General features: G+C 43.1%; 1 protein-coding gene across 2 annotated transcripts in view; it reads left to right on the plus strand.

The window, feature by feature from the left end:
- WWP1 (WW domain containing E3 ubiquitin protein ligase 1) overlaps nt 1-20542 on the plus strand; it is a 2181222-nt gene that overhangs the window by 498592 nt on the left and 1662088 nt on the right. For both annotated transcript variants that reach the window (XM_069621301.1, XM_069621302.1), the window contains exons 5-6: nt 9104-9244; nt 9324-9393. In XM_069621301.1, the coding sequence (XP_069477402.1) occupies nt 9104-9244; nt 9324-9393 (211 nt within the window). The remainder of the gene's footprint in view (nt 1-9103; nt 9245-9323; nt 9394-20542) is intronic.

Below are 20542 nucleotides of genomic sequence, written 5' to 3' on the forward strand. Positions count from 1 at the left end.
CCCAATGTCTTAAACGCACCTTGTTTTGTCTTTCAGATGCGGGATGCAGCGCCGAAGGCCTCCGGAGCATGCGAAGAGTTGGTAAGCTTTTGTCTTTCAGATGCCGGAATGCAGTGTGAAGACCTCCGGAGCGCACAAAGAGTAGGTAAGCCTTTGCCTTTCAGATGCCGGAATGCTAACCTGTTCTTCCTTGTCTTTATAGGTGTTGCTGAAGACTGGATTTAGGATGGTAAGCCTTTGCCTTTCAGATGCCGGAATGCTAACCTGTTCTTTCTTGTCTTTATAGGTTTTGCTGAAGACTGGATTCAGGATGGTAAGCCTTTTTCCTTAGGCCCAGGACCGGATGCAGAAGACACGATGAGCGTTCTGCTGCAGAGGTTGCAGAATAACGCAAAGCAAGATTCATCCACCGGGTGTGGTTTAAATAGCCTCCTGTAGTGCTTCGGTGTCTCCTTCCACAGCCACGCCTAGGTAAGAAAAGAGTTCCTGCTTTCCAGAAGAGTTCCAGTGTTCTGAATCTAGGGAGTGGCTCCAGCCCCACCCAACAGGAAAAGTAGTTCCAAACAGAAGGGGATCAGAGGCTCAACTGGCAGGCAAGTAAGCAGCATGGTCTGCTGCAGGTAAGTCCACCCAAGCATTATGAGCCCGGCGCTTCCAGCGCTGGGACTGGGCATATTTATGAGCCTGGTGCCACTGGCGCCAGGACTGGGTCCAAAAGGTCCCAATTGGGACTGGTTGGCACTCGGAACCTGGGTTATGGATCTGCTTCCAAGGGAGTTGGGAAAACCCTGACCTCTTGGAAGCAGAGATCATGACAATAACAGATAAGATTAGAGAAGTGTGGGAAGTAGGGTAGGAGGGAGTAGAGAGGAAGGAGAGTGTGAGGTGATACAGAAGTAAGAGGGAGTAGGAGGTGTGGGTAGAGGTAGTAGCAGAGATAACATGGAGAGCAAGAGATGTTAGGGAGGTGAATGGAAGAGCTATGATTTTAGAGACGTGCGGAAGGTAGGGTAGGAGGGAGTAGAGCGGATTGGGAGGTGGTTCCAGTGGAAAGGAGCGAGTAGTTGGAAAGAGCGGAAGCAGGAAGGGGCACAGGGTAGTGGAGGAGGAGAGAGTAGGAAAGGATCGACAGAGCGGAGATAACTAGAAGGGGTATATAAAGTGAGAAGGGAGGATAGGTAGGGGGTTGGCAAGACCATAGAAGGATTTGAAGACTGGACAGAGGAACTTGAATTTGAGCTGGGGGTGAAATGAGAGCAAGCCTTGAGAGGTGAGAGAAGAGGAGATGGAGTCATGAGGTGAGAGAAGGCAGAGGGAGTGGATGGCAGAGGGGTAGACAGATTTGAGTGGGGAGAGGTGAGAGAAGGGGAGTCCAATGAAAAAAGAGGAGCAGTAGGAAAGTCTGGAGTAGATGAGGGAGGTGATTAAGAGTTTAGTTGCGTGAAAGGTTAGGAAGGGTTGAATTTTACGAATGTTGTAAAGGTGAAAGCGGCAGATCTGGCAGTAAGAGAAATGTGGTGAGATAGGGAGATGTTGGGGTCAATGTGAAGACCAAGGTTACGGGCATGGGGAGAGAAGGAGAGTTGGGGGGGGGGGGGGCGGGGAGAGAATGAAAGTGGGAGGGGAGGAAGGAGGGAGTGTGTTGGCAGAGAAGAAAAGGACTTCAGTTTTGTAAAGCATTAAGAGTAAGGAAGTGAGAGGACATCCAATCTTTGCGGAGTTAGCGACTGCTGAGCGAGCGTTGTTGAACTTGAGGGTGTGTAGAGTTTGGCTGGGGGCAAGGGAGTTGGGTAGATTTTTCTTCTTGGGTGAAATTCTCCCCCCTTTATGATTCCCCCTGAGCATTTTTTGCTGGACTATTGGTGTTTTAGCCTGATTCTCCTGAGTGAGTGGCAAACTTTTTCCACACTCACTCTTTTTTTTACTCTGACCTTGGGTACCCTGTTTCATCTCGATTTAATCTTTTTTAATGGAGTTCTGCTTTACTCCAACATTTCTGGCAGCCACAATGTATTCTTGTAGAACATAGAACTTTCTGTGCAGTGTTGCTTGGGAGCACCTTACCCTTTGTATTTTACCTGTGCTAACATGTCACCAGCAGGGGTGGCGATTTTTGTCCTACCTGTATCTTATTTTGTGAGATCAGCACACCCCACCTTAAGTGAAGTACCGAAGGGAAACATTGTCTCCCTATTGTCTCTTTACCAAGTTAATCTGGCAGGCTGTTGGCAGTGTACGTTTTTTCCCAACCTTTTGTCATCTTTTGTCAGACTGTCTTCGCAGCTGCGGTAAAGGACACAATGGACACCATTTGCCTAAAATGATGGCTGTACTTTTCTAAGCCCTATTCTTGATGACTTGGTATTTCTTGTGCCTTCTTCTACATGCCTGAGTGGGGGAGCTCTTGATGGGTCCTTTGTCTTTGGTGGACGTCCCTTGGAAAGCCTGACAAGGCTCCGAGTGCCTGAAACGACTGCAAGTGGGGGAGGTGACGAAACTCCCCATGTCTTTGCCCTGCAGTGTGCCTCCCTGGAACCAGTTTGTGCGGGGAGGCTGGCTCTCCCCTTTGGACAGTCAACCCCATGTTTGAATGAATGCATGTCTGGTGATTGGTGGGCTCAGACAGTTTTCCTGCATAAAAGAAAAGGGTCCTGGAGCAGAAACTGAGGCAACCACTGGAACTGAAGATCTGAAAGAGGACATCCACAGCCACTTTCAACGACTGCCAGAGTTGTTGCAGTGACTGCTGGAGTCCTAACCTATACTTCTGTGTGACAGGGACGCCCCGAACTGGATGACTTCTTCCCTTGGACTGATGGGCCTAACTAGTCTCAAGGCGAACTGCAATTTGCTCCCTCTCTGGGAGAGCTGCAACCTCTGTGGCACGCAATTCAACAATGCCCGGGGAGCTGTGCCATTTTAAAGGTGCAATGTCTTCCGAAGCACAGTTTAGTCTGCTACTTTGAAGGCATCCTTGTGGAGCTGCAGAGGCTGGATCCCACTCCTGAAAGGTCCCTTAGCCGAGATGGGGACCGAGAACCGGAGCAAAGTCTACCGCACAACAACCGTTCTTCAACTGAGCCTTGAAAAACGCACCAACGAGCCAGCACTGCGAAAATCCTCTGCTGGACGACCAACTTATCGATAGCAACCTACAGATCCTTTGCCAGTTCTTTTCTTCAGTCGCCAAGGCTAACCATCCTGAACCAGGGTCTGCTGCTGCCTCTCCTGCGGGACTGTCCTGGGGGGGGGGGGGGAGGACTGGCCTGCAGTCCGCCCCTAATACTTACCTGAGGCCTGCTTTGTTGTTGTTGTGCTTTGGAGGGTTTCAGTTAAGCTGTTACTTGCGCCACTTCCCAGGCCTAAATCAAGCTACATTGGGGTGGACAACCATTTGGGGTCCTTACCAAAGAAATCTACTGATACTTACCTATATACTTGAAGAAATTCATAAACTATGCCTGGTCTATTGCTTACCTGCATTTCCTTCCTCAGCCCTTAGCCACTGGACTCCAAATGCCCCTCTCTGTGAGACTCACCTAGAATAGGTTTGGACTTCTTCAAATTGGTTAAGCCTGGATTAATTCATGTTATACAATTTGGTCTGAAGTTTGCATACTTGTTTCAGAGGTTTCTCCTACTTTGTGTTACCTTACAACTGTTCGAAATTATTTATTATCCTTTGGACTATTTCAACTATTCTGTGTTTAATGCTACTGTACGATAGTACTTACCTTCCTTAAAAGTAATACTCTTTATTGGATATAAAATAGTCTTATTTTTATATAACTTCTAATCTGTAAGTGTTTCTTAAAACAAAGTGTATGCTCTGTGTACTTGATTACTGTGTGCCTCACTACAGCCCTCATCCCTCCTAGACGAAGCCTGGCTGCTAAGCCATTGCTTCCAAACGTTTCGGTAGTTGAGGCTAAACCTAAGGGGTGTCCCCCTTTCCATCCAAGGTGGGCTTCCTAAGTCTTGTCTCAGACAGGAGCTTACCACAAACCCCTAACAAAGGGCGATATTGATGGGTTTAGCAAGGGTAGCTTGCAGGATCTGCCCAGGGTGCTTGGCTGTTCGAACCCTAGCGAGGGTGGGTTTCGTCTATTGAGGGGGAGAGGTGATGTATTTTGACGAGTAGTAAAGGAGATATCTCTTCAATGATAAAGAGGACATATTTCTAGGGTTTGGGACAGTTCTTCCAATTGTGTCCTCCCTGTAAGGGAACAGGGACGATCCTTTACAGTCTCAAAGGGTAAAGCTCCTGTGTGTTTCAGATCTCTAACCTAACCATGACAGTGGATGGAAAATCAAAGAGCTGCCTTTATGGAAATTGCAATTCTTTTAACGTAAAGAATATTTATGTGGAAGAAAGGCATGAGGCATATTTGTACTGCCTTAAGGGTTTTATTGGCGAGAAACTGTCAAATGTAGTACCTCTGCCCAGACCGTGATTTGCACATCTCTGACATTGGCCTGTCCTCCTCCAATTAAACACTTATGGACCTGTATAGATGATTGGTGGCATGGTGTACGAGGGAGCTATGGCCTCGCTCACTAAATTATTTAATCATCTGTGCACCCTGAGGGGACGGGGTAGGGGGTTTGATGATGAGATTATTCATCGGAAAAGGGCCAGATTGCATGAGATAATATTGAGGGCGAAGAGGGCCAAGGATGTCCCATGCTTCTAAAGATTGATCCAAGCCCTCCTAACTTCAAAGGTCTCTTTAGGCGTTTCAGCGGGCTCTTCTAATGAACCATCCACAAGTGCTTAAAAATCATGTTCATCATGGATAAAGGTATTACTGGGCCACTCATCGAAGAAACCATCTTTATGGCAAAAAGCTACTTGTCTGTACCATGGTCAATGACCATCTCTTCCATGACAAGCCAATCGCTCGGTGTCCACAACAAAATCAATTACTCTCTCTACACCCACAGTAGCCTCAGATCCTTTTTCTCGACTGGTGCACCTCAGACTGTGACACAACCTACACCTATGCAAAGTCCAAGGAGATTCTGCATTTTGATATAGTCATAGTAGGAAGTACAATAATTACAACCATACGTCCCACCGGCTCTACTGGATCAGTCTTGAGTTGCCTCCAGAGGACATTTTTGAACACACAATTGATACTGAATTTGACTCACAGAGGGTATATTTTCAGACAAGCTGTGGAGGAGTTCACAACAGAGCCTGAAGCTTTACCGTCAGAACCTGGATTGATTAGTCTACCACAACCCTTCAGGCCAACTCTATCGCCAGCTCACCATTTATCCACAGGGATACACCAGACGCTAAGACACTAGTAACTGTGATAAAGACCATGTTACCTGATGTTGCAACCCATGGCCCCAGGCTCCCCAGCCATCCCTGAGATGTACAGCAGAACTACCTAGATTGATGGATCCGCCCTTGTAACCCCCACAGAGCGCGACCTAGAGAAGTGGAGCCTGACCTCATCTCAGATCATCTCGTGGCAATATCTACTGAGACACCTTGTCACCACATTCATCAAAAACAGATGCTGTGAAAGATCTGGTTCTGGTTGGTAGCAAGCCGGAACAGTACCCATCCAGAGACTCACTCCCATATAAAATTGAGGCTTTTCATTCCACTATGTCTAAGGCTGAATACGCTTTGACCTCATCCAAATGCTGAAAAGGAAAGCAGGATTTCTCTTCTACCAGAGGTGAGAAAATCTGCTGAGGACGATGCTGTCCCACTGATTCTGGAAGATATTTAGTAAGACTGACTGATGGCCATCCAAAACCATTTCTTGGCCCAACTAGAAGTGGTCATATGGACAAGAAATATAGGGCCCCTCATGGCCCACCAGAACACCTGGGAGCACAACAGAATTGGTAGTTTCTGCAGCAGCCAGTAAAAGGTTGGTGAATTCTTCCTCACCATATGCAGTTCTTTAAACCCACTTCAACAGAGCTGTACTTGACAGTCCTTTTGTAATATAGGGCGATATGCATAATCTGGATGAAGACAGTGGTCCTCCTGTCACTCCCATTCAGATATTTGACATACTAGACCGGAGACCATTATAGGGATGCTCTCAATGCACAAGTGGGAACTGGAGAAGTGGCTCTTCCAACCCAAAGGACAACATTTCAAACCCCCTTGATTCGCTGCTCCCACATTTCAGCACCATAGTTAGGGCTTAGGGAAGTCTTACACCATTCCACATGGCACAAAGTGACATTAGACCCTTGTGTGCTATCGGTGCTGGTCAACAGCCTCACCCTAGGATTTGCCCATTATCCTCCAAGTGGTAGTGAAGCCACTCATTTTGAAGGGAGCGATAAAGAAGGTTCCCGCCTTCATAAATAAATAATGGGGAGTTTTCAAGATACTTCCTGGTCTGAAAAAAAGACTGGGGAAATGCTTTCTTTCGCATTCCAGTTCATTGAAATTGCAGGTTTCTTTGGTTTGCTGTGGGAAGTCACAACTATCACTTTAGTGGACTTTCATTTGGCCTCATGTCAGCCCCAAGATTCTTCAGGAAATTAGCTGGCCTCTGGTTGCGGCACATCTTAGTATGCAAGGATTGTACATTTACCAATGCTTAGACTGGCTGATCCAGGCCTCAGCGAAAGTGGGTGGGGGTCATTGTTAGAAGGTTTGCCTATTTATCCATCAGTATGCTCACTACTCTCAGCTGTCTGTGTCTTAAAATCTCCTCTGCCGAGGACGTATCTTTTCCGACAACATATCTTGTTGTGATCACTAACTGGATGGGGTTTGCTCCATGTAATACAACTCCAGATGCACTGCTATGCCTGCCTTTTCTTGAATTAGCCATCGTATTTTCCTCTTTGGCACTAGTACTAGTGGCCAAATTGCTGGGCTTCAGGTTGGATCGCAAACATTATATTACAATTTATGTTGAAAAGAGCTCTATCAGCTGATTTTTATGAAGATTCAATATTTTATTCACTTTCCTACCTACAGTCAGTAACTCAGACTTTGGTCTTCTCATTCTTTAATGGAGGTAACACGATTTTGACTGCAGTTGCTAAATGTGGTCTGATACCTTTAAGATCTTCTTTGCTCGGTGAGGTACATTTGTTCCCTGGGTAAAAAAAAATCCATCTTATTTCTATTGGCCTAACTGATCCTCTTTGGCTCCCGTTGGAAGCAGGGATTCCCTTTAGACTGAGCTGTATTGCTAATTAAGCTTTCATTTTGCACAAACCTCGCTATTTGGCACATTGTTTTGAGATTCACCTTGCAGCACATTTTCCGTGAGGCTTTGACAGTTGGCAGATTCAGGATAACTTGTTTTAATGGGGTACTGCAGATCCACAGTTCAGGGATAAACAGTGTACACGTCCATGGAAGAATAGAGGCGCCACCTAGGGAATCTGCATGCCAAGCCACATTTATGCACCACAACTTGAAGCACTGCATTACACTGTTAAATCCGTCCAACCCCAACTTAGCAGAAAAAACATCTGCATTCACTGACAACACCACTACCATGTTTTATGCATGGAAGCAGGGTAGATCTCACTTTGAGGTACGCTTGAGGACCAGAAGTTGTGGCAATGGCCTCTTGCTCAGGGAATGTTTCACCTTCCAAGACTCTATATGCCACCAGTGGAATTTAATGCAGGACCTGGTAGATTAAATTTACAAGAAGTGGCGCTCTCCCACGATAGACTTTGTCGACACTCCGCAGAAATGCCGAATGCCACCTGTTTGACAGCAGTTCCCAGCACGCAGGCATTCTATGATATGCATTATCCATCCTCTTGAGGCGCAAGCTTCACTATAGGTGCTACCCCCTGCCATTAATCCCAAGCATGCTACGCAAAATAATAGACCAAACATGCGGGATGATCGTCTCTGCCCCGTCATGTGCCAGTCAATACTGGTATTCAGTCCTGCTTTGCCAATTTCGGGCAAAATCTCTTTTAGAAAATGCACAACCTGTTGCATAGGTAGCAGGGGAAGATGCCGCATCACAATCCTCTCTGAGCCTCAAGATGTGACGCCTCAGTTGTTGGAGTTTGGAAGATGAGAAATGCTGCAGGACTGGTTGGACATCCTAGCCACCTCCAGAGCCCCATCAATGAAACGTTGTTATAATTAAAATTGAGATCCTGTGTGTGCTGTTTGCATCCACCCCTCGGAAATGTCTTCCGCACTAACTTATCTACTACATTTGGTCAAGTCAGATTTTGTTTTCTCAACGGTCAAAGTTCACACATTAGCCATTTCATGCATTTTAAGTCAGTCATCGGATAATCCTTTCAGTGTTTCTACAGTGTCATAAAACAATCCATGAAAGGATTATTACAAATGTTTCCACCTGTACAAAAAATGTGCGCCATGTGGAACCCAATCATAAGACGGATATCAAATTTCTGTCTTAGAAGACTGTCATTTTGGTAGTCTGCCTTCAATCGTGCCAGCGTTGTTCGCCAATCTATCCTCGCCATCGGAAAGAGTGTAACGTACCTTCGACGACAAGAGAACTCTAGCTGCTAGGCCTCTCCCATGTAGACAGAGCTTATTCTGCTAGGGTAATTTCTATCACTCTACTGGTTAGAGTCCTGCTTGATGTCATCCGCAGGGCAGCAACATGAGCGGTTACTCATACCGTCGCAAAGTTCTACTGTGTGGACAAGAAAGCTTTGAAGGACTCCATGGTTGGAGAGGCATAATGCACAGTTCATTTGAATAAGTGGGACCTTCTCTTTGCCTTGTGAAATGCATTAAATGATTTGTAATATATTTAACACCATGCACACACATAGCTTTATTATTGTACTGATAATTCCCTGCCTCACTGGGAATATTCTGCAACAAGTGAATCTATGAAAGATACCATTTCTGGAGAACTGTAATCACAGGTAGGGAACTTTTTTCTTACTTTGAGAATTCTCAGTATTATTTACTTGGGCATTGAATCTGATTTCCAAAAGAAATCTCTATGTACAGTTCTAATGTTTTGCACATTAAGAGTTTTATTGTGGTGCTTTTAGGAGTTAAATCTGCCCACATTCCAGTTAACCTTTCTTGTATTAAATGCTGCACAGTTAAATCTCATCTGATAAGAGCATGTTTCCAATTTCTTTTCAGTGGAAAGTGTAAAGGAACAATTAAAACTTTCATTAGAAAACAAGCATGGCACTGTGCAGACCGGGGAGCTTACAGTTGTACTTGACTGTTTGGTTGTTGAGCAGGAATCGATAACAAATGGCAGTTCAGGAACAGCAACTTGTAAGTAAATAGTTTGTTTATGTGCTTGTTGTGTAGTATTGAAGAAATACATGCAAAGTATGTTTATTTTATTTTTCAGTTGAAATGCGCCAAAATGGTGACGCTATTCATGAAAACAGAAGTGAACCATCCCCCAGATATAGATCCAGGTTGGTTATTTAGCTTATTTTTGTGGGAGAAGTACAATACGTGTGCAGTGTAACTTCACATACCACTATCTAGATTGTGCATTTCAAATAGTTAGATTTGTTTTCAACAGCAATATATATCTTCATGGTAACATTAGTGGCTGGATATTAAGTTACATTTTGGAGACCAGCGGGGAGAGGATGCAACAAGATATAATTTTTTTTTTTTAATTTGTATTTGGTTTAATAAAACCTTTACAAAATAAAATGTTCCAAAAAAAAAACAGAAAAAAAACATTTTACATGTTTTTTTTACAAACAACTCAATTATTTACATTTTGAAGAATTTGAAATAATCAAAGAAAAAAAAAATTCAGATTAATATCAGCTCATCATAGTTATCATTTACGGCAGTCTAATATTCAGCTATGGTTATAATGCCACATACTTTAGTTAAAAACTTAACAATCGCCATTTTTAGCGATATAGACTTTCCATGTAGCATTTCAAGCCATAGAGCATCCAGGTCAACATTTTCAGGATTAAACACACATTTTCCAAAACTCTCAATACGTTGAGGTTGAATGACCTCACAATCTATTAGATGTCAATTTATTAGATGTCTCAAGGTCTCGGTTTCTAAAGGGTTTTTACAAAAGCGTCAAGGAATACATTTGTTTTTGACACCTTCTCTTATTGCACAAATTTCACCTATCATTAAGGCATTAAAACGGAAACACATAGATTTAATTCGCAAACCAGGGTCAGAGAATTTTTTAAGATACAATTCTGGGTTTCCCAAGAGTTTCCCATGTAGGACTTAAATGATGATATAGCTTTGATGCTCGTACACACCGTTGTATTAATCCAGTCCATATTTTGAAGTGCTATTTTTGCCTTATTATGATTTAGCATCAAAGTAGAGTATGAGGAGCCTATGGTTGCCAGTTTTTGCCGGAAATCCAGGTGATGTACAATTCCCCATCTTCAGGCCTATATCTGACATTAGACTGTTTGGATTAGGGCCCAACAAGTTTCTGTACAATGTCAACCTTCTCCCTTGTACCTTGCATACTGTTGATTGAAGTCCCAATTCGTATCTCAGGGCAGCTAGTGGTACACATTTCATTAGAAAATAAAAAATCTTTCTCCACATTTTGGATTCTGAGTTGTTAAGAAAGAGCGGAGAAAAAATCGGTAACAGTTCTAGTTCATAGACAATTTTTGGAATAATTTTTTGCTTATAGAATTTGATAAGGAGTTAAAGAGTATCTGCAGTACTTGTTTGCTACATTTTTCAACTGTGGTATAGAATTTAGTATGCTTTCCAACATGCTATTCCTATACAGGCCAATTTATTTTTAGTCAATGAGTCAAAAATAGGAAAGCCCAAATCACGCATAGACCTAGTGCACGGTAAGATTTCTTTGTTTATACTCCATTTAAATGTTTGGACTATTTTTTTCTGATGTATCAAGCACATTATTACCGACATTTTCTTTTTGTATTTTTTTCTCATTTTTTATGAGTCCATTTTCTTTTGTGTATTGATCAAATGTAGAGCGCTTTCTTTGGAGACCTATAGGGGTACCATCTATTAATAAAAAGTCATCTGCATAGGAGCACTAATTTATCATTATTCCCTCTATTTTAGATGAAATTAAGGACACTTCGTCCAAAAATCTATCTGAATCTGATACATAGAGATTAAACAATGTTGGCCCAAATAGACAACGCTGGCGTAATCCATTCAATGTTTCTATTGGACAAGATAATAGTCCATCTCCATTTAGCCTCACCTGCACTATGGTTCCTTCATGCAGATGGATTAGGATTGCGAGTATCCCTGAAGGTAATCCCAGATATCGAAGCTTAGTCCATAACAGTATTCTGTCAACCTTGTCGAAGGCGAGGGAAAGATCAATCACTGCTATGAATGTTGGGATAGCTGCTCTCTTACATGCCTTTACCAATAAGAGGCCGAAAATCAAACCTCCAATTTGAGTACCTATGCCCTTCTAAAATCCAAACTGTTTTTTGGGGAAAATGTTATTTGAATCTGCCCATGCTACAATGTTTTTAAGAATGAATCCTGCAAATATTTTAGATTCTGACCCATAATTGCTATGGGCTATTAGTTTAATGGAGATTGTCTATCTCCCTTCTTATAGATGGGCACTATATAGTAAATATTCCATGAGGTAGGTATATGTCTTCTCAGCCTTATGTCTGAAAAAAGCAAGTAGAGAGCTTTCACCCAGATTTCCGGGTTAGCCTTAATATTTACATTGGAGAGGCAGTTTGGTCCACAAGCCCTAGATGGATTCGAGATTTTTATCTGTGTTTCTATCTCTGAGATTGAGAAAACACATTCCCATTGATAGTCTCTAATTTCAGAAAGTTCTTTCGGGAATGCATATTTCCCTGCATATAGGGAATAATAATTGGAAGTCCAGCTCACCTCTTTAAGATGCTGTTTGATAAAGTTCCCTGTTGGGACCGCAATTTATTTATTAATATCCAAAATTGGCTTCCTGAAGTGTCTTTTAATGTTTTAATCATAGCTCCGTGGTCTGCTTGTAGCATTACCCCCTTATGTGATCTTAACCAATTTTTCCAGGCTTGTTTTTCTTTAGAGATTTTCCAATTTTTGTTTGTGATTTTCTCCACTTCTTAAAATTAATCTAATATTTCTTTTTAGCTGATTTTTCCCTTGTCTTAGTAATGGGTCAAAAACGTGTTGGCTTTGGCGTTTACTTACTTTAAAGTGCGAGGTGTTAAAAATATTAGATGGCAATGATTCCAGCTACTCTGGAAATGTGGCAACAGAAAATAGTAATTGCCTTTTAGCCCACAAGTTCTCTTGGTGGTCTTTAACAAATATTGCTTTAAATTTGAGCATGTTTCCCTCATGCCATCTAATGCGGTTACCCTGGGAATTTAGGAGTGGTGTATTTTCCATATTACCCTGTTCCCTCTTTCCACGGGTATCCAACCATCTCCACTTGTAGGAATTTATGATCACTCAAGTTGGTATCCACCACCTCGAAATGTTTACAATGGTCAAACAAATTTGTTGACATAAACATGTGGTCTATGCAAGAGCTTTTTAGGCCTGATGTCCAAGTATCTGCCATATTGGTATTCGTAGAAAGGAAATTTACATGGTACAGGCCCCATTTTTCAAATAATTGCTTCCAGATATATCCCTGGATTTTATTTTTGTACTACCTAATGGGGTTCCTTCTATTTTGTTATTTAATGTTTTACTTGGGAGTGAAATTGCCCCATCATTTTTTTCTTGGCCACTACCATGATTAATCTCGGCGTTCAGATCTCCCGCTACAAAGACTTCTGGCCCGCTAAATTTCAACATCATTATTAAGAGGCATTCATTTATCTTTGTTATAAATTCTAACAGTTCTCCAAGAGGATTCTAATATTTTTTTTATTACCAAAACCCTTAATGGGTCGCGTTCCGATTTTAAGTCCAGGATTACTACCTGGGCCCCATTTACTACATCCAATGATTCTACGATTTGTATTCCTGGTTCATTTTTAACTGCAATAAATAAACCTCCTGCCGGTCTACCCCGATTTCCTATGTTTGTGTATTGATGTATAGTTTCATACCCGTCAATTTGGACATTTGATGTCATCCAGGATTCTTGGAAGCATATCATTTTAAATTCTTTACGTTTTACACACAATCCCTCGGAGGTTTGCAAATTTCTATGACCTCTGGAGTTCCATGACATAAATTTGCTTAAGTTGGTGTTAGGGTTTTTGTTGTAATGACTTCATTTGGGAAATTGATTCCCTTAGCGATAGTGCTAACCATCTCCACCCTTTATCATCCTCCCCCTGAAAATCCGATCTCTTGTTATTAGACTACATCTCGATTTGTTCTTGACGGAAAGGTTTTTTAGTGTTCTCCTCACCTCCCCAACCTGACCCTCTACCAAAAACGAGGATATCATCCCATCCTGTTAAATTCTTCATATTCCCAGATAATTGCCTCAAACAAACTTCTAGTGTTTAGCACAACCCTCACGTGATCCAGTCTATCGGGATGTATGAAGTCTATATGTTTTATGTCTGCCGTAGATATTAATCTTAGGCCAGGGATTTCATTCAGTAGGAATAGGACCCGCCCTCTATGAAGTGTTGGAGGACCTCCCTGATAACAGAGGTTATAAAGGAGGATTCTAGGTAGCTCAGGGTACTTGGGTTTACGCCATTGCATATTTCATAGGCCACTATCATTGACATGGTTTGGTAAGATAAGTTTGTTTTTTTAATGAAGTTAGGGCAGCCTGTTGATCCTCCTCCTGATTTCTCCATTTTTGTTGCAAACCGGACAGATCGGATCCAAATTCAACACCCAAGTTATCCTTGCCAGTTTCATTTTCATCAGGGTGCTCATTACTGAAAAAGTACCAAATGTTGTTAGACCTGGAATTAACTCCTTTAAAGATGTTTTAACAAGGTGTGTAATCAATTCATGATTCACAGTGTTACTTTCTGCCTCTAGTGTTATATAATTAGGTGGTAAATTTTCAATTTCTGAATTCAATACTTTGTTGACCTCTAATCTATTCTGTGAGGAGGAAACATTTCCTCCTCCTTCCCATTCTTTTTCCGCAGGTTTAATTATAGGTTGAGGCTGAATTTGAACATTTATTATGTTAGGTTTTCAACCAGTCCCTCTTTTAGTTGTTGTCGTTTGATTCCTTCCCTCTCCTAGGTCTTTGCTCCCTCAAATTTGGGAATCCTGGTAGAAGATCCATCAATGTTAATTTAATTACATTTGTGATGTTAGTCTGAGTCCCCTCAGTATTTATCGTATCTGGTCTACCAGCTAGATACATTTCTGGAGTGTTATTTCTAACTGGCACAAATGTTTTTTGCCCTTGCAAATTTCCCATTCCCAAGTTCACCTGGTCTTGCAAATTTCCCATTACCAAGTTCAACTGGCATGGCAGAAGCTTATTTTGTCCAACTCAGTGAGATTTCTGTTGCAATTCCAACTCTTTGTTCTCACCCTCCCCTCGCATCTGATGTATTAAAGTATTTGTTTGTACCGATGGGTTCTTTGGAGACGTTTTTTCTAAAGGGGCCACTTGTCTTGATACCCTCGGTATTTGCTGTCTGGTGGTTGTCATACAGTTTTCCCGCAGTTCTCCGATAGTATAATTACTATTTTGCCTAGATGTCGATTTTTCCACCATCTGGTAGAAGGTAGATGATTGAGATTGTTTGGATTCTTTTGGCACAAGTAAAGCTTTTCCTTGTAGTAGCTTTATGGTAACGGGCTCCTTTGCAATTGTATTCTGCGAGCTAGGGCTAGCATTCTTTTGTACTTTATTATTTTTTTAATTATTATTTTTGTTATCAACAAGGACCCCCTCATCAAGGTGTAACGCCCTTTGGCTTTCTTCATCGAGCTGTATCCGGTCTGAAATGGCAACCTCATTTACAGAACTATTTACTTTTTGTTTTTTTAATTCACTCTTTTTTTGTTTACATTTTTTTTTCTTGCCTTAAAATCTAGGCACTTTTGGCGCCTTGATAAATACACTCCATTTGTATTTTCATCAATTGGTTTTTAAGTCCTGAATATATTCATTATTAGTGTTCTTTTCCTCTTCCTCTTCATTTTGTTTTTGCAACAAGTCTAAGAGCTGAGGGACTATCTGGGGAGTCATTTGTATCAATAGCTTCCTCACATGGTCACTTTCTGGTCCCAGGACTCCAACAATGATGTATCTATAGATGCTAATTCCGTAATTCCCATCTCTAAATTAGATACTTTTTCAGAGACTCCTCACAGATGCTCCAGTATATTTGCATATTGGGTGGCATTCAAAAGAGAATCTTTTGTTATCTTCGATGCCAATACATCTGAATAGGATGGTACAAATTGCAAATCCGGATCCTGTTCAGATGTGATTGGATTATTCACTCCGGCCTTTAGATACTAAGGTTAGGTTTGGCCTAAGCTCAGCTACATTGCAACATAGACATGTCTTTTGTCCCCAACCTTCGGAAGCCATTTCCCTTCCAATTAGGAAGCCCTACAGTTTATTTGTCTTGTTTAAATTATCTAATTCTAAACGTTGTAAATCTCTAATCTCCATGTGTGTAAATTCATGGACTTTGTCGAGCAAATTTAGTATTCTTGTTATTACTGGACAATTCTTCTCCAATTCCTCATTTTCCAATGTATATAATGGATTTGTTCCTGCTACTAACAAAGAGGCTTCCTGTTTGGCTTGGGAAACCGGTTCTTCCAGTAAAGAGCTGGACATTGTGGCATGGTTGGTAATCAGTTTGGGGTTTTCCTCCCCTTTTGGTTCAAAATGTGGTTGTGCTTCTTGGAATATGAAGGCTGAGGGTTGAGGATAATGTTTTTTTCCCCTTGGCCAAAGTCCCTAAAAGGAAATCTATCCTGTAACGAAGAGTGATATAAATGCCTTTATCTATTCCATTTCTGGATGCATTCACAGGTGTCGAGGGGCCTACAGATAATCTCCTTCTACCCAGCTCCAGTTTTACTGCCGGAGCCAGCATAGATGTGTCATCTATCTGTGTGTTATCAGATGGTAAACCGCTATCGATATGGGGAAGCGGTGGAAATTCTTCACGCATACTCGGGGAAACTATTTTGAAGTGGCAGCTCCCTTTCGGAAGCCTTCTCTACACTTAGTGAATTTTCCACCTTTTTGTGAGGTTTCATGTTCAGTTTAATCTGAACCCTCATACAATATAACTTCACCGCCTCCACTATCATGACATTAGAGAAATACAGGGGACGGAGTATTTTCAATCAGCGGGATGCTCTTGATTAAAGATCCATGTTTTCACTAATGTTTTCAAACCAGTGAGGGTTGTCTCATTTTTAATATGGAGTGGCAGTGCATTCCAGTGTTTGGGGGCTAGATACTGAAAGCTAGCGCCTCCCTCTCTGATCTTTTTGACGTGGGGGACTGAGAATAGTGAGAGGTTGTTGGATCTTAAAGTTCTGGTAATCGGCTTTTTGGTTATTACGTGGTTAAGGCAAATAGGTGCATTATCATGTAGACATTTGAATGTGATGCATAATGTTGTGAATAGAATTCTGTCTTTGATGGATAGCCAATGGTGTTCTCTTCTAGAGTTAGAAATGTGTTCAGATTTTCTTATTCCCAGAGCAGCCCTGGGTGCTTTATTTTGGATTAATTGCAGTTTCTGAATGTTAGTGGCTGTGGTGCCTAGAAATAGAATATTGCAGTAGTCTAGTCTGGATAGTATCAAGGCCCTGGCTAAAGTGATGCAGTTAGCAGGGGTCAGGAATTGGCAGCTGAGTGAGATCATTTTAGATGTGTATGAAGTGGATGAGGAAAGAGAGCTAATGTGTTTGTTCAAAGATAGATTGGGGTCTAAGCACAGTCCTAGTGTTTTTTCATGTTTGAGGACTGGCATGATAGTTCCATCTATGTTGATGGTGGCAGAGTCAGGCTGGAGGGCGTTGATTTTGGCTTGTGGGCCTACGATGAGGATCTGTCTTTTCGTCATTGAAACATATGCTATTTAGGGCCATCCAGTTTTGGATTATGGAATATATTTTATTTATAGTGGTAGTGACTTGTGTGTAGTTTCCTGAAAGAGTGATGAGGATCTCGGTGTCATCTGCAAAGTTTGTGTAAATGACACCCATATCACCCAAGGCTGAGAAAAGGAGCTTTGTGTATGTGTTGTAAAGGGTGGGGGATAGGCAGGGTCCTTGTGGAACACCGTTGGGGACTGGTATAGGGTCTGCGGCTTCTTTACTTATGGATACTCTGGAGGTTCGTTCAGCCAGGAAAGATTTGATCCAGGAAGTGGCGTTCTTAGAGAAATTAAAATCTTTTGTTAATGTGGAGCAGAGTTTGTTATGGTCAACAAGCTCTAATGCTGCAGAAAGGTCTAAAAGAAGGAGGATGCAGAGCTTTCATGAGTCTGATGGAGTCAATTTGGATTTTGAGGTCCTTAAGGGCTGTTTCAGTACTGTGGTTGGGGCAGAAGCCAGAGTGTCTGGTACCAAGGAGCTGGTTTTGTGCCAAGTGCGCTTGTACCTGATTGTATGCTATTTTATCCAAGATTTTTCAAAGGAATGGGACTGTTGTTATAGGTCTGTAGTTGGTGGTCACTGTGGGGTCAAGGTTAGGTTTTTTTTAATAAAGGGGTAACCCAGGCTTCTTTGATGCTAGCTGGCACTATGTTTTTGGCAAAGGAGGCATTTACAAATTTTGTTATGATGGGCGTCAGTGCGTGGGCACAGGATTTTACTACTTTTGCCGGGACGGCGTCTCCCTTGCAGTTGGATGCTTCAATTTTGGAGATGGTTTTGAACACTAAAGCTTGTGAAACAGGTGTGAATTGGAAGATAGGTTTGGAATTGCCAGTGGGGGCTGGGGTTGGGTGTCATTGTCATATTCATCTGCTAGAGCTTGTTTTTTGGTTTTGATTTTGTTTTGAAGGAGGTTGATCTTTGCGGTAAGTGCATCTTGGATCGTGGTGCACCATTCTTTACTAGTATTGGTGCAATTGGTGATGGGTGTTGGATTTTCTAGTTCTCTTAGTATAGTGAAGAGTTCTTTGGAATCGGATGCAGCATTGGTAATCCGAGTGTTGAGGGCATTGGCTTTGTGTGTGACAATGGCTTTTTTGTAATTTCTATTTGCTTCTTGGAAGGCTAATTCGTTTTCTGGTAAAGGTAGTTTTCTAAAGGTATGTTCAAGGGCCCATTTGGTTCTTCTGAGAGAGATTAGTCTCTCGTTGAACCAGAAGCATGAACGTTTTTCTGAGCGCTTGGTTTTCGTGATGAGTGGGGCTACAACATTGATAGTAGATGTGAGGCAATTGCGATATGCGTCTGCTAGCGAGTTGGGGTTGTCATTGATGAGTGAAAGTGATTCTAATGCTTTGAGAAACAGTGGTTCTAGCGTTTAGGGAGTGAGTTTGCGGAGGTTTCTGGTTTCAAAGGAGTTAGGAGTCCCCTCCTTAGCCATAGGAGCAGTGGAGTTGATGGTGAACAAGATACTGTAATGGTCTGACCAGTCTAGAGGTGAAATGGCATCAATAGTAATGTCTGTATTAAGTGAAATGATCCAATCCAGGGTTCTTCCTTTAGAATGTGTCGGGGCATTCACTAATTGGGTGAAGCTCATATCCTTCATGGCTGAATGTAAGGCTTCTGCTTTGGGATCCTGACTGTTGTCAAATCCCAAATTAAAATCTCCCAAAAGTATACATTTGGTTTTAGGTTTAATGAGGGGTGCCAATAGTAGCAGGATGTCGGTCTCCGTCTGATTGTTGGAGTTAGGGGCTCTGTAAATGACTGTTATATTGATAGTTGTTTTCCCATCTATGGGTAGTTTGGCTAGTATGATTTTGTGTCCTTTTAGACTTTCAATTTGGCAAGATTTTAGATTAAGTTTAGTTTTTGCAATAATGTCTACTCCACCTCCATGTGAGTGAGTTCTATCTGTTCTGAGGATGGTGTAGTCCGGGAGGGGTGGCAATGGAAAGAAGGGGGCCTGAGGCAGGGTGGAGTCATGATTAGGTGATGGCTAGGATATTACATTCTAGTGTATGTCAATAGCATGAGCTCCTAAGGAGCGAGCGTTTATGAGTGAGAATTTGAGTGTGGAGGGTGGGTTCTTTCTGGTGTTGTGGTTACTCATTTGAGGGTAGAGGAAGATGAGGTGTTGTATTTGGGCATAGACGGGCATTCGCTGGGCGGTGCTTTGGTGGAAGGAGTCGTGGTTAGAACATCAAGAGATGTATGATGCTTGGCATGGTACTAGGTGCGAGCAATAACAGTCAAACAAGATACCACCTATGAGGGACAGAAATATCAACATGGGAGAGGGGCGCTGTTGTGCTTGACAAGAATGGCCGCTTGAGCGTTAAGCTCTGCATTGGGGAAAATCCTTCTCTGCTGATTTACCCGCTGCAGTGCAGAAAAACTGAAGAAGACCGGGCTGATCACCATCTCCCTCACCCCTGCTGAAACTGGCTGACTCTCTGCCTTGGGGGCCCGTGAAATTGGGAGCTAAATCCTTCCGAGGGTTTCTGCGAGATTTCCTGGCAGAGACCCAAGCTGCGGCTCCACGTTGCGCGGATTGCTCTGCAGGCGAGGTCCTTGAGCCTTGTGGGGGAGGGGTATCGCACCCATGGCAGCGCGCCTTTCTGCACTGCCCTATCCGGGCAGCGTTTCAACGGCTGAGCTGCTGGGCTGTTGGTGTAGGCCGCTGGCCGCCTGTGGGCTGCTGTGGTGCCCATTGCAATCGAGCCCCCCACTATAAGTGGGCATCATCTCCAACACATCGGTGATCCTCGGTGGACGGCTGTCGGCTGCTTCAGTGCCTTCTTGCCTGGCGCAAGTCGCCCTGATCCTGGCCTGCGCTGCCCTTCGCAGATTCACCGAGCGGGGGTGCATCTGGGCACTGTGTGGTTGACGCCGATTCGACTGACAGGCGCTCTTGGGACTCCTCTTCCTACACTCATCGGCCTGGCGCGGCATACCTACGATCAAGGTAAGATCGCAAGGGTAGCCGGCGGGCCGCAGCTCATGTATACCACCTGCCAGCATATGAATGATGAATTTCCTACATATTCAGCAGTGCTGCGCTGCCCCCCCACCCCCCTACAACCGTAGCGTTCTGCTTATTCTTGATGCTCTGATATGCCGGGTGAACTCTGGGGTCTCCGGGTCTTCGGGTGTCCTCCCGTGCATCCCTGAATATCCTTACTGAATACAGATTGACCCCAAATCATATTCAAGAACCCGTGTCTGCATGCTCCTAAGGCAAGACATAGGCATGCACGCCTGATAGCCCTCATGGGTCCCTTTTCATGAACCACACCTGTTCGAGGCCCTTTCTTCAAGCTGGCGCCTGGGGGCACGGCTGAGGGGGAGCACCTAAATTATGCCAGTGTGCTGCGGTTTCTCGGAACTGGAGTAGATCAGCTCCCTGTCATGGAAGCAGCCGCTATTTGCATCCCTGTTGCGAATCTCTCAGTTTTGAACATACGTGGGAGGCCACAGTCCATGAAACAGTCAGGGGACCTACGCTCCAGCTAATAGCATCCACATGGATTTTCACTCAACTACCCCTGAAGCCGTACACCCTAGGACTTAATA

The sequence above is a fragment of the Ambystoma mexicanum genome, chromosome 5q (genome assembly GCF_040938575.1).
Source record: "Ambystoma mexicanum isolate Mex_15411 chromosome 5q, UKY_AmexF1_1, whole genome shotgun sequence".
Taxonomy (NCBI): Eukaryota; Metazoa; Chordata; class Amphibia; order Caudata; family Ambystomatidae; genus Ambystoma; species Ambystoma mexicanum.